The following is a 12,709-nucleotide window of genomic DNA, read 5'->3' as shown; positions in this document are numbered from 1 at the left end:
CACGCAGATGAACGTTGGGTAGACGACTGTATCGTCGGAGGAGAATACATACCGAAGGATGACGGTGACATCTACCCTTTGGTTCTTCCTCGGAGACTTAACATGGAAGATTACCGTCTTGATGCACCTCTGACATTACGGGGTCAACAGGATGCTACGACTCTGGGATCGCGACTGAGATATTTGGAGAGGAACATCACGTCCATATATGTCTCTCCGATGAGTCGATGCATGGAGACAGCTCGGAGGATCGCCGAGGGAGCTGGTTTACTTGATATTGAGCTGAAGATTGAACCTGGTTTGATGGAATGGGGTGCAGCAAATGGATGCAAAACGCCACCTCTATTTTCGGATCATGAACTTGCCCTTGCAGGGTTCAATATCAGCAAAGACTACAAACCCTCAATGGTCGTCTCTGAGATCAACCCCAGAGAGACCACAAGGAACGTTTCCAGGAGATCCGAAAGAGCATTCCAGCATTGCCTGAGAGACCACGAGCAGACAGCCAGTGACGGGACCATGCTGTTGGTCACCCACCAACTGACTGTATTGACCCTTCCCATAAATCTCCAAGAGTGCAGAATCCCTTACACCTTGGAGCTCTTCTTGCAAGCCCGGAAGTGGCCATGTCTGGGACACGTACAGATGACGAGAGGACGCGACGGCTGGGGGATGGAGTTGATGCCTTTCGCTGCTGAGGAAGATAAGGCGAAGTACAAGGAGATCTATACACAGACAAGTAGGAGGTTGAGGCGTATGGGCTGCAAATATTGGGAAGGATTGGCTTACATAGCTCTGAATGCTGTTTTCACGCGCTGTCCAAGTTTATTGGCTCGCTTAGCGAAGGGTAATAATTGCTGGGAAGGTCTGACGTTCGAGGAGGAATGAGGCGCTGAAGTCAAGCGGATGCAGTATAACTTTCTTTAATTTAAAATGGACTTGAGTTATTTTATATTATATAGAATAGTTGTAAAAGGATAAAACAGTTTTATGTAACTTATTATGAGTCATTAAAGTGATTCTGTATTTAAATCTTTCATTTGCCTAATTTCATGTATAATATATGCTAAAAGAATTATATCTGTTACTGGTTATTTGTGATTTGAGCCAGAACGAATGATAAATAGCATAAAATAAAAACGTAAAATGCTTAAGGAATTTCTCTTGGAAAGTGAAATGTACATATGTTAAAAATGGTCATATTATCAGGGTATCTCAATTTACAAGGGTAAACATTCCTGAGGGATATATATATATATATATATATATATATATATATATATATATATATATATATATATATATATATAAATAATATATATATATATATATTATATATATATATATATATATATATATATATATATATATATATATATATATATATATATATATATATATATATATATATATATATATATATATATATATATATATATATAGTATATAAATGTATATTATACTCCGACACACCTATATATACATACATACATACATACATACATATATATATATATATATATATATATATATATATATATATATATATATATATATATATATATATATATATATATATATATATATAGTCCGTTTCTTTGGTTTCTCTTCTTTCCGTCTCCAAATCTTTTTTCCGTGCTGGGCTGGTGGTTTTTCTTAACTAGGAGTATACTTTTAAACGTACTATAGATCTAAATCTTGTGGTCATCTAGGGAGAGATAAATAAATGAAAGATGGAATTGAGAACGAATAGGGAAATCTAAAGAGAAAAGAGAATTCCAAAGGTTCTAAGGAAGTCGAAGTGGGAAGTATTAACGAATATGAAATGCTAGTGTACCTGAGCTGTCATAAATGACGTCTTAAGTATTTAGATAGATATATACATTCACGCACACACAGATTCAACCCTTCCCACCCCCTCCCCCTTTCCTAACTATAACTATCTGGTTCAACAACTTATGGAAGAGTGTAGTTTCCGAATGTACCTCTCACTGGTGTATGACTATCTCCTCTTTCCCCTGAGCATGACAGGATATATAAATATATATATATATATATATATATATATATATATATATATATATATATATATATATATATATATATATTTATATATTATATATAATTTATATATATGTTGTATATATATTATATATATACATATATATATATATATATATATATATATATATATATATATATATATATATATATATATATATATATATATATATACATACATATATATATATATATATTTCTATATATATACAGTATATATATATATATATATATATATATATATATATATATATATATATATATATATATATATATATATATATATATATATATATATATATATATATATATATATATTAATGTTTATCTTTCCGACGAAAATTCGTATATGATATTTCAGTCTTTATTGATTTTTAAATTTTTAGATCTAACAATTTTTTTCAACTATATATATATATATATATATATATATATATATATATATATATATATATATATATATATATATACATATATATATGTATAAATATATATGTATATATATATATATATATATATATATATATATATATATATATATATATATATATATATATGTATGCATGCATGTATATATATATATATATATATATATATATATATATATATATATATATATATATATATATATATATATATATATATATATATATATATTGTGGCGTCCAAAATTAGAAGACAATAACATGCCCAAGTATCATATACAGTATATGTTTATATTTTTTGTATACATACGTACATACACATACATACATACATTCATACTGTAGGCTACATACACGAATTCAACAGTTGGTTCAAAGCAAAGGATGTCTTACAAAATAACATTTAACACCATTTACCTTTAAAATTGCGTTTTCTTTCATTTAATCGAGTAGACAGAAAACGGGAAATTTAGTTCGGTAAGCATCAGCAAATTTCTTGGAGATAAAGTCCTGTTATAAAGGTTCAAGCTGTCTAGCATTAGACGTAAGAAAAGAACATGTAATGAAGATCTAGTTTTTATTCAAAGGAGCGTAATCAAGAAAATAATTTGATAAAATAAGCCGTGTTCATAACAGGAACGTTGAATTAGTTGTATCTAACTTTAAATGTATTTATTTAAATTACAAGAGCATAGTCATGTGACCGGGGTTAGTATCAGTTTAGATTAACGTGATTGTAATTGTAATAACACCAACGACTTTAATTACACTTTAACTTTTGCCTGTAATTACAACATTGATCAAGATATAGAAAACTTTCATTGTATTATTGAAGATTCACGTAAACGTAATGACCCTTGCAATGACCTAACTTCAATTGAATGATATTTCAATATTTACTTCTACTTACTCGGTTAACGAAAATAATATTTACGTAAAATTCATATAACTGTTTCAAGAAAATAATTCTCATTTGCATAACTTCTGTTGCTTCATCATTTTCTGTGATTCACTGGACTTCGGTTAGAATTATTATAACATCAAACACGAATACATTGGGTGTTTATTTCAAATCATGAGGTCTGGCAAAGTAACAAAATTATATTTTTTAATTGGTATGAATGTATTTAGATTTGTAATAACAATGTGTGTTTGTTATTTGTTGAAAAATAAGATGCTTCCCTTTCTCGTAGTAACTTTAATATTGGTGAATAACAATTGCATTACTGCGCCTAGACATTATAGTAATATGCCAACTGAAATGAAGGACCTAAAGGGAGCAATTGAATTTAAGAAGAAACTAAGGACATTACTTTTTACAAGATCATATGATTTGGAAGATGCTACAATCAAAGAATTGTATAAGTTATAATGAAAATGTTTCGTTAGATGATTGATATGGACCCGCCCGAGAAGTAGTTCACTCGACTTCAGTGGAGGGTTGGATTTAAACCCAAAACAAGTAACAAGTAAGAATACGAGACTAAAACTTTATCATCTAAGGAGGATTTGAACCTAAGTCTTTCGGGGTATTAGCTCACAGCCTTATCAACCCAGCCACGGGAGATAACTATATTCTTACTTCGGTAGTCAGTAGCAACTTTGTCCTTCCATAGAAAGCTCCGTAAAACGCAAATGCAGAAGACATTATAAATCGAGTTACTGTGGTTGGTCTCAGTAGATAGAATGATTTTAATGACAATCGCATTTGAATAATTCTAGATTGCCAATACTATACTGCTGATGAAGTAGGATCTAATTAAAAGAAATTACACAGTGTTACTACTTAGTTAATGTCGTAGATATTTTGCTTCATATATAACATAACACTTTTTTATGATCTTTCTTAAAAAACTTAAACCTAGGTCGTACCTATTGTGTATGTCGTCTGGCTGTCTTACACAAAGTAAGGCAATCTTAACACATAGTCGTCTTGCAAGGAATAGCTGAGCATGTCACTTTGTGCTGACTGTGGTATAGTATCTTACCCTCAAACTTGATCCTTAGAGTATAAGGACAGAGCAAGGAAATTTGACCTCGTCTTGTCTTGGCTTGGTGAGTGGTTTGTGTATAGCCATGATCTGGAAAGCTGTACTAGTCAGGGCCACCCGTGCTAGGTTGGCTACATGTGAGTGATCAGACTAAAGTCTCCCACCATCACCAATCCTCAGTGGCCAGCGTTGTGATGAAATGGCCAAGCCCTAGGCATGAACAAGGCCTGTGTAAGGCCTTTAGTGATAGAAGTTTTTTAACTTGTAGAGCTTCGGTGGAACAGAATAAAATCATGTTCGGTTTAGGGATAGAAGTAGTATAATAATTCAGTAAAATTCCTGTTTTCTCTTATAATGAGCTCGGGTGAGACAAAATAAACCTGCTCTCCCCAAAAAAGAGGTTTAGTAGAATTGGTTCAATGGAAACCTAGATTCATTTGTTTGTACTATTATTTAATTTTAATCTGGGGCATCCAACATTCTATATTTTATGTAATTAGTATACTTTGGTTTCATTTAAGTATGCTTAATTCAATTCACTAACCTAACATTACTAGGTACTTCGTTTAAAACTGATAATTCGTAATGTTCTCTTGCTCGTTATATGAGGATACAGTATGGGAATCTATTCTATCTGTTTCGTTATTTGCCTTTCCTTACTGGACTATTATCCTTGTTGGAGGCCTAGCTGCTTTTGCAACGAGGGTTGTAGCTTGTAGTAATAATAATTCTGTTAAATATTTATTTACACTTGATTGAGGAACTGCTTAAAATGACATTATCAAATACGCATCCGTTTCATTTTGTCCTTAATGAATTAATAACGCAATTAAACATGATAAATGACATAATTAGCTTGCACAATATCGTTTGCACACCTCTCACCCCACCCTCCCCCCACACCTTCTTGTTTCCAAAGAGGTTCGGTTTAGGGCAAGTTCTTCTCAGTCTTATATCTCTAATGTAACCTTATACCATTATTGAAACTTGATTTCAATATAATTACATATATCTCCTGTCCCATTATGAATTACTCAATATTTTATTCTTAGTGATTTTGTGATGATTCAGTATATTTTCCCAGTGATCGAATCTTCATGGGATCCCTTAAGATTGAATCAGTATAGCCTATTTGCCCTTCGAATTGAATGGTTTTGCTTCCCCTTTAGGTTAAGTCAGATGTTTTCCTTGCAGGGATCAGCTGTTTTCTTCTTGCACAAGGATTTGATATCCATCCGTTTAATAATGATGCATTATTCTCTCTCTCTCTCTCTCTCTCTCTCTCTCTCTCTCTCTCTCTCTCTCTCTCTCTCTCTCTCTCTCTCTCTCTCAATTACGGCTTTTCACTTCTTCGACAAGGATTGATTATTATTATTATTATTATTATTATTATTATTATTATTATTATTATTATTATTATTATTTGCCAAGCTACAACCCTGGTTGGAAAAGCAGGATGCCATAAACCTAAGGAAAAATAGCTCAGTGAGGAAAGGAACTAAAGAAATAAAAAGAGTAGTTTAAGAACAATAACATTGAAATAAATCTTTCATATATATAAACTATAAAAACTTCTAAATAACAAGAGAAAGAGAACCATGATAGAAAGATGTGCCTAAGTGCACCCTCAAGCAAATGAATTATTCGATTAAGATTGATGCATTACTCTCTCTCTCTCTCTCTCTCTCTCTCTCTCTCTCTCTCTCTCTTCTCTCTCTCTCTCTCTCTCTCTCTTCCTGCCCAGATTCAGACCAACGATGTAGCTATAGTGGTAATTCAAATGGCAGGTACGATATGCAAATCAATCTGAAAAGATGAAAAACTAATTTTGAATAACCCATGATAATTTATTGAAAGAAACCCAAAGAAAATTAGAATTTGAATATCCTTCACTAATTAGTTTTTCTTATAAGCAGAAACCCTAAAATTCTTTAGATAACAATCTTCATTTTCTTCAGAAGACCTTAAAATCCGTGACACCTTTCACGAGGAGATTGCCTTAATTAAGACTACGGACTGCAAGAGGCCAGACCTTGCCAAAATGCTCAGGCAATCGAATCCCTTATCGGGGAACTGCTGGCAGTGGACCTCAAGTGATGCTCTGTATGCATTACTTAAAAGCCTTTGCAGCAGCATCGTTTAAGGCCCTCACTTGTGGCCTAGGGGAAACTTCCCTACCTGGCGTCTGCCAGACTGGGGTTCGAGCCCTGCTCAAACTCGATTTCTTTTTTTGCATTGTCTGCAACCTCACCCGCTTTTTGAGCTAAGGAAGTCGGGGGTTTGAGGAAGACTATAGGTCTATCTGTAGAGTCATCAACAGCCATTGACAGGGCCTCCCTGGTCCTAGCTTGGGTGTAGAGGGGGATGCTGCTAGCGCAATGTCTTGTCCCTTGCCTCTGCTTTTAAATTATAACTCCGTCCCAGCTTTCTTTCTTCCATTTGGCTGTCCAGCTTCGTAACTTTTACTTCACACTGCAACTGGTGGTCGGGTTTTGAAGCAATTTTTTTCTTTGATGGTCGTAGTTTACAATTATTGTTTTAGTTGTTGCTCAACTTTCCTCTCTTCTCCATAATTATAACTTGAGGAAATCCCTTATTATTGAGGATTTCAGTATATGTACTATTACTTCAATAGGGTGGCAATTACGGCCTAACATTAATTCGGTTAGATAAAAGGGGACTTCGTTATTGACCGAATCCTTGAATGTTTAGTCAGGATTTATTCTTAATATTTTTTTTTTTTTTTTCAATTTCCTGCTGACCTTCACTATATATATGCCAAGGTTGTCATAGAAAATTGGTTTGATTAGTTCTTTTTAAACTTCCTACTAACTTTCAATATTGTTATGCCAAAGCTTTCATACTGCAAGTTACGGGTTGCAAACAGGATTTTACCGAATTTGCCGTAACAGGATGATATATATTCAGTTGCCCCACTAAGACCATATAATAATCTGATACTCATCAACTATCATATTTTATAATTGGTAAGCATAAATAGTATCAATTAGCAAAAGCTTCACATTCGGACGAGCCTGTGTATGGCGGCTCGCCTTCCTTTGTTTTTTTCAAGTTGTGGTGGCCGATGTGGCAACGTCCCTGACTGGTGATCGCCAGACTAGGGTTCAAGCCCCCCTCAAACCCGTTAGTTTCTTTGATCGCTGCAACCTCGCCAACCTTGTGAGCTAAGGATAGGGGGATTTTGGTGAGCCTCTAGGTCTATCTGCTTAGTCATCAGCAGCTATTGCCTGGCCCTCCTTGGTCGTAGCTTGGTTGGAGAGGGAGCTTGGGTGCTGATCATATGTAGGCTATATATGGTCAGTCTCTAGGTCATAGTCCTGCTTGCTAGGGCAATGTCACTGTCCCTTGCCTCTGCCATTTATGAGCGGCGTTTGAAACATTCGTAGGATTATCCTAGGATATAACGCATTCAGCGTACAGCTTAGTTTTCTGGACAGCAGTAGTAACATTACTAGACAGCGCGAGTATTTTTAAATTGTTATTGTATCGCTTTACGTCATTTGAAGAACTTCTGTCTATGCTCTCAATGTACGAGTATATCTTAGTATACTGACAAATCTTGATATTCGGTAGATTGAAATTAAATCGGTGTAGTTTCCATCTGCGTTCAATTTATTTCCCATTAAGGTTTAATCGGTATGATAATTCCATGTTGAAATAAATAGATATGTTTACGTATTAACTGAATTTTCAAATCATTATAACTTTGCTCCGCTTCTTTCCTTTTCAGTGTGGCATTTGATTCTCTCTCTCTCTCTCTCTCTCTCTCTCTCTCTCTCTCTCGGCGTCAATGACCTTAGATGTCAGGATGTCTGAAAACTTTAAATAATTCATTCATTCTCTCTCTCTCTCTCTCTCTCTCTCTCTCTCTCTCTCTCTCTAATAGTAATAATGATAATGATAATAATTTCTCATATTTAAACAATAATTATTTACTTCATTCGCCATCACTTCACAGTACCTATGCAGATAACATATATAATTTCAGAAAGACACTGACCGAGGTGTAAACTCGATAACTACAAAAAAAAAAAAAAAAAAAAAAAGTAACCAAACTCGAGCATTAAATATTAGATGTAGTGCCTATTTTAAGTGGGTATTTACCATTACTTCATGACTTGGCTGGAAATTGAAGACGGTGGCTATTTAATACAAAGATCCGAGTGCAAATGGAACTGTATTCAGTGTTTTAGTAGCAGAGCCCTCGAAATTGTTTGTGGTTATACATAGCAATTCTTATCACCAAAGCGACAACTATTTAAAAATTAATTGTCTTAAGATAAAATAACCTTTGATTCAAAAGAATTTGCAAGTTATGCCTCATTTCTTAACATTGACACTTCCACAAGCGTGGAAAAAATAGAGAGAGAGAGAGAGAGAAAAAAAAAGGGGGGGGGGATTGGATAACATGACCAAAGCAACTGGGGACCCGGAGACTGACGCAATTTTAAGCCATTTACTTTTACTTTTAGGGGTTTATTTCTCGCCCTCCATCAGACACTAAAAGTCTGTTCAGGCGGGCATTTTTTCATGTATTTGAAGCCATTTTCTCCATATAATCTAATTTATATTGGAAAATGCATTATGCAATAATAGCCTGACGATAAAATCTATAAAACATTTCAGCAGTTATGTTTGCAATCACTTTTAGTACAAGACTATACATTCCCGGGGAACCTCATCAGTTGAATACTTTGGAGTTTTATCTGTAGTTATTGGAACGCCTTCATCCTTCCGTTTGATTATCATCCAATAGTAATTCTTGACTCTTCGAAATTTATTTAGGCTCTCCGATTCTTCCCACTTTGATTCATATCAGAAACACAATATCTCTATTTCAGCATATATATAATGACTTTATATCACCTGGGAGAGAGAGAGAGAGAGAGAGAGAGAGAGAGAGAGAGAGAGAGAGAGTATTTCAATCTTCCACATCGTTTACTACATTCTTCTTGTAGCAACTATTGAACGGATGTTGATTATTGTTTTAGTTTTATCAATGTTTGAAGGTTTTCGTAAATTCTAAGCTTCATATCAAGAAACCTTTTTGATTTCTTCACATTAAACATTCCCAAGAAAAGCCTGGTTTTTAATTCATTGAAGATTTTCCTTTTTCCTGTTTTTATCATGTCTACTTTTTTTTTTATATATAGAAACAAGTTGCCTCGCAAATTAAAACCTCAGCTATTATCCAATTATAGATCTATAAAGTTTTTAAGCCGCGTAAATTTGTTTGTCATATCACATTTCAATTTTACAAATGATATTGAAAAAAAATCGTAGCAGCCAAATTACATTTAAATTTCCACTTTCAATAAATAAGAGTTTTTTCCCATATAATGAACAGAACAAAAGCTAACTGGTAAAACAGCCATATCAGAGTTTCTGAGAATTGATCTTACTCCTTCGAATATTTTATCGTCACTTGATAAATGCTCCAACGCAGGGTTTAATCTCGTTAAAAATGTCATATCGAAATAAATTCAGCAAAGTAAATAAAAACACTTAATTTAGCAACAGGAATATGCACACTAACAGATCATGAATAAACAAAAAACGAATGAAACTGATATACTGATTTATGTATGTATCAATCTGACGTTGATACATACTGTGTACAAGGGGAGACAGAGAGGACAGTTGAAATTTATTGCCATCATTTGAGCTTAGAAATTCAGCCTATTTGTCAGTCAGTATTGCCATCATTCGAGCTTCATAATTCAACATTTTTGTCAGTCAGTATTGCCCTCATTTGAGCTTCATAATTAAACTTATTTGTCAGTCACTACTGCCGTCATTTGAGCTTTATAATTCAGCCTATTTGTCATTCTATATTACCATCACTTGAGCTTCATAATTTAACCTTTTTGTCAATCAGTATTGCCCTCATTTGATCTTCAAAATTTAACCTTTTTGTCAGTCAGTATTGCCATCATTTGAGCTTCATAATTCAACCTATTTGTCAGTCAGTATTGCCATCATTTGAGCTTCATAATTAAATCGGTTTGTCGTTCATTATTGCCATCACTTGAGCTTCATAATTCAACCTGTTTGTCAGTCAGGATTGCCATCATTTGAGCTTCATAATTCAACCTATTTGTCAGTCAGTATTGCCATCATTTGAGCTTCATAATTAAATCGGTTTGTCGTTCATTATTGCCATCACTTGAGCTTCATAATTCAACCTGTTTGTCAGTCAGGATTGCCATCATTTGAGCTTCATAATTCAACCGTTTTGTCACTCATTGTTGCCACCATTTGAGCTTCATAGCTCATTATTACCATCATTTGAGCTTCATAATTCAACCTATTTGTCAGTCAGTATTGCCATCATTTGAGCTTCATAATTCAGTCGTCTTGTCACCCATTATTGCCATCATTTGAGGTTAACAATTCAGTCGTTTTGTCATTCACGATTGCGATCCTTTAAGTTTCACATTTCAATCTTTTTGTTACTCAGTATTGCCATCATTTAAGCTTCATAATTCAATTGTTTTGTCAGTCACTGTTTCCATCATTCGATATTCATAATTGAATCTATCTGTCACGCTGTATTGCCATCGTTTGAGCTTCATAATTCAGCAACGACAACAATAAATAGCTTAGTCAAAATATAGAAAATTATATCATATCCATAAATACCATCTAATCAGACAAACATTCGAATGTAGTACCTTTGGGTGTGTCCAGAGGGCACTGTCTACCGGCAAAGGTTCCCGCTCAAAGACATCCAAGATGGCCTGTGAGATCCAGCCGGCGTCAAGGGCTTTCAATATGTCTTCCTCGCTAAGGAGGTCTCCTCGTCCCACGTTCATGAAAACCGGACTCCTCCTGTTGAATGAAATCATAATTTCAATTGTTTAACGAAAGAGCAATTAGGGCTACCCTGTTTTCCTGTTTCTTTTACTTGTTCTACTTATTTCATCCTCATTTCTAACTTGAGATGCCCTTAGTAGATAATTTTGATCTATAAGGATTGTGCAAAGTTGGGTCAGGACTATTTTTTATTCCTTAGTTGTATACAGCTTTGATTTTTTCCAATTTAGTACTTTTTTAAAGCCGAAATAAGGTCTCCAGAGCGTTTGCTAAGCAAGTGAATCTGCCCCACCCTAACCACACTAATTCACTTTCCTTCCCTCCTGGTTTATATCTTATATCAAAGTCTAGATAATGCATAGACTTTGGACTATATAAATGAATCGCAGGCGAATAGAATAGAATCATATATGCCAACATACGGTTGAAAAGACGTGAATTTACTTTGCGTGTTTGAGGACATCTCCGCTGAGCAACCCTTTCGTCTCCGGCGTTGAGGGAAGCACAGCCACGATGTAGTCACATTCAGCTAAGAAGGAGGGGAGTTGGTCACCGTGCCTAAAATAGCATTAGTAGTAGTAGTAGTAGTAGTAGTAGCAGTAGTAGTATAAATAGAATACTGAAATATTTCATATGTTTGGTGGTAAGCCTAATGCAGTTGTGGAAGACTGGTTCATTGAATTGTTAATGCACAAAATATATGAAAATATAAGCAAGCCTTTGCCATATTTTTTTCTCTTATAAAAAATGAGAAAGTTTTCTGTGCAAAATTGTAACTAGTTCATATGTTAAAGTTATAAATTACGATTGTGTAATGCATTTTCATAGTATGTCAAAACAGTAATCAGATACATGCAATTTTTCATAATAATAAGTAATTTGTTTTATACAAAAATTTTAATATTCGTGTGATGGAAATTTTGTACCAAAAATGTAATATTGAAAACAATTATTTCTTTCTTTTTTTACCAGAACTCATCGACGAGCGAGGACCTCTCGTTCGGCCCCTTGGCCCTCCTAGAGAACCCGTGCACCCGACTCCCGAAGTGTTTCAACGCAGCCGCCACTGAGGAGAAGTGAGTGGACATAAATACATTTTAATTTTTTGTATTGTTTTTTAGTTTAGGGACAGATTGAATATTTTCAAGCAGTAATCTTTATAATTTTATGTGTCCTAGTTTAGAAACTGATTGAGTGGTCTTCAGCACTATAAGCAGTAATCTTTATATTTTTATTTGTCCTTTTAGTTTAGGTACAGATTGGGTATTCTTAAGTACTATATACAGGAATATTTATATTTTTATTTGACCATTTAGTTAATGAACTAAATGGATAGGTTGAAGGAGCATGACAAGGAGAAAATTAATATAAATGACGATAATGATGGAAAATTAA

General features: G+C 33.9%; 1 protein-coding gene across 2 annotated transcripts in view; it reads right to left on the bottom strand.

Moving 5' to 3' along the window:
- LOC137624978 (glyoxylate/hydroxypyruvate reductase A-like) overlaps positions 1 to 12,709 on the bottom strand; it is a 47,604-nt gene that overhangs the window by 16,336 nt on the left and 18,559 nt on the right. For both annotated transcript variants that reach the window (XM_068355913.1, XM_068355914.1), the window contains exons 6-8: positions 12,284 to 12,380; positions 11,759 to 11,872; positions 11,173 to 11,329 (exon numbers count right to left, since the gene is read on the bottom strand). In XM_068355913.1, coding sequence (XP_068212014.1) covers positions 11,173 to 11,329; positions 11,759 to 11,872; positions 12,284 to 12,380 — 368 coding nt within the window. The remainder of the gene's footprint in view (positions 1 to 11,172; positions 11,330 to 11,758; positions 11,873 to 12,283; positions 12,381 to 12,709) is intronic.

Source organism: Palaemon carinicauda, chromosome 31, assembly GCF_036898095.1.
Source record: "Palaemon carinicauda isolate YSFRI2023 chromosome 31, ASM3689809v2, whole genome shotgun sequence".
NCBI lineage: Eukaryota > Metazoa > Arthropoda > Malacostraca > Decapoda > Palaemonidae > Palaemon > Palaemon carinicauda.
Note: the sequence above shows the minus strand (reverse complement) of the source record. Positions and strands in the feature narration are given on the sequence as shown.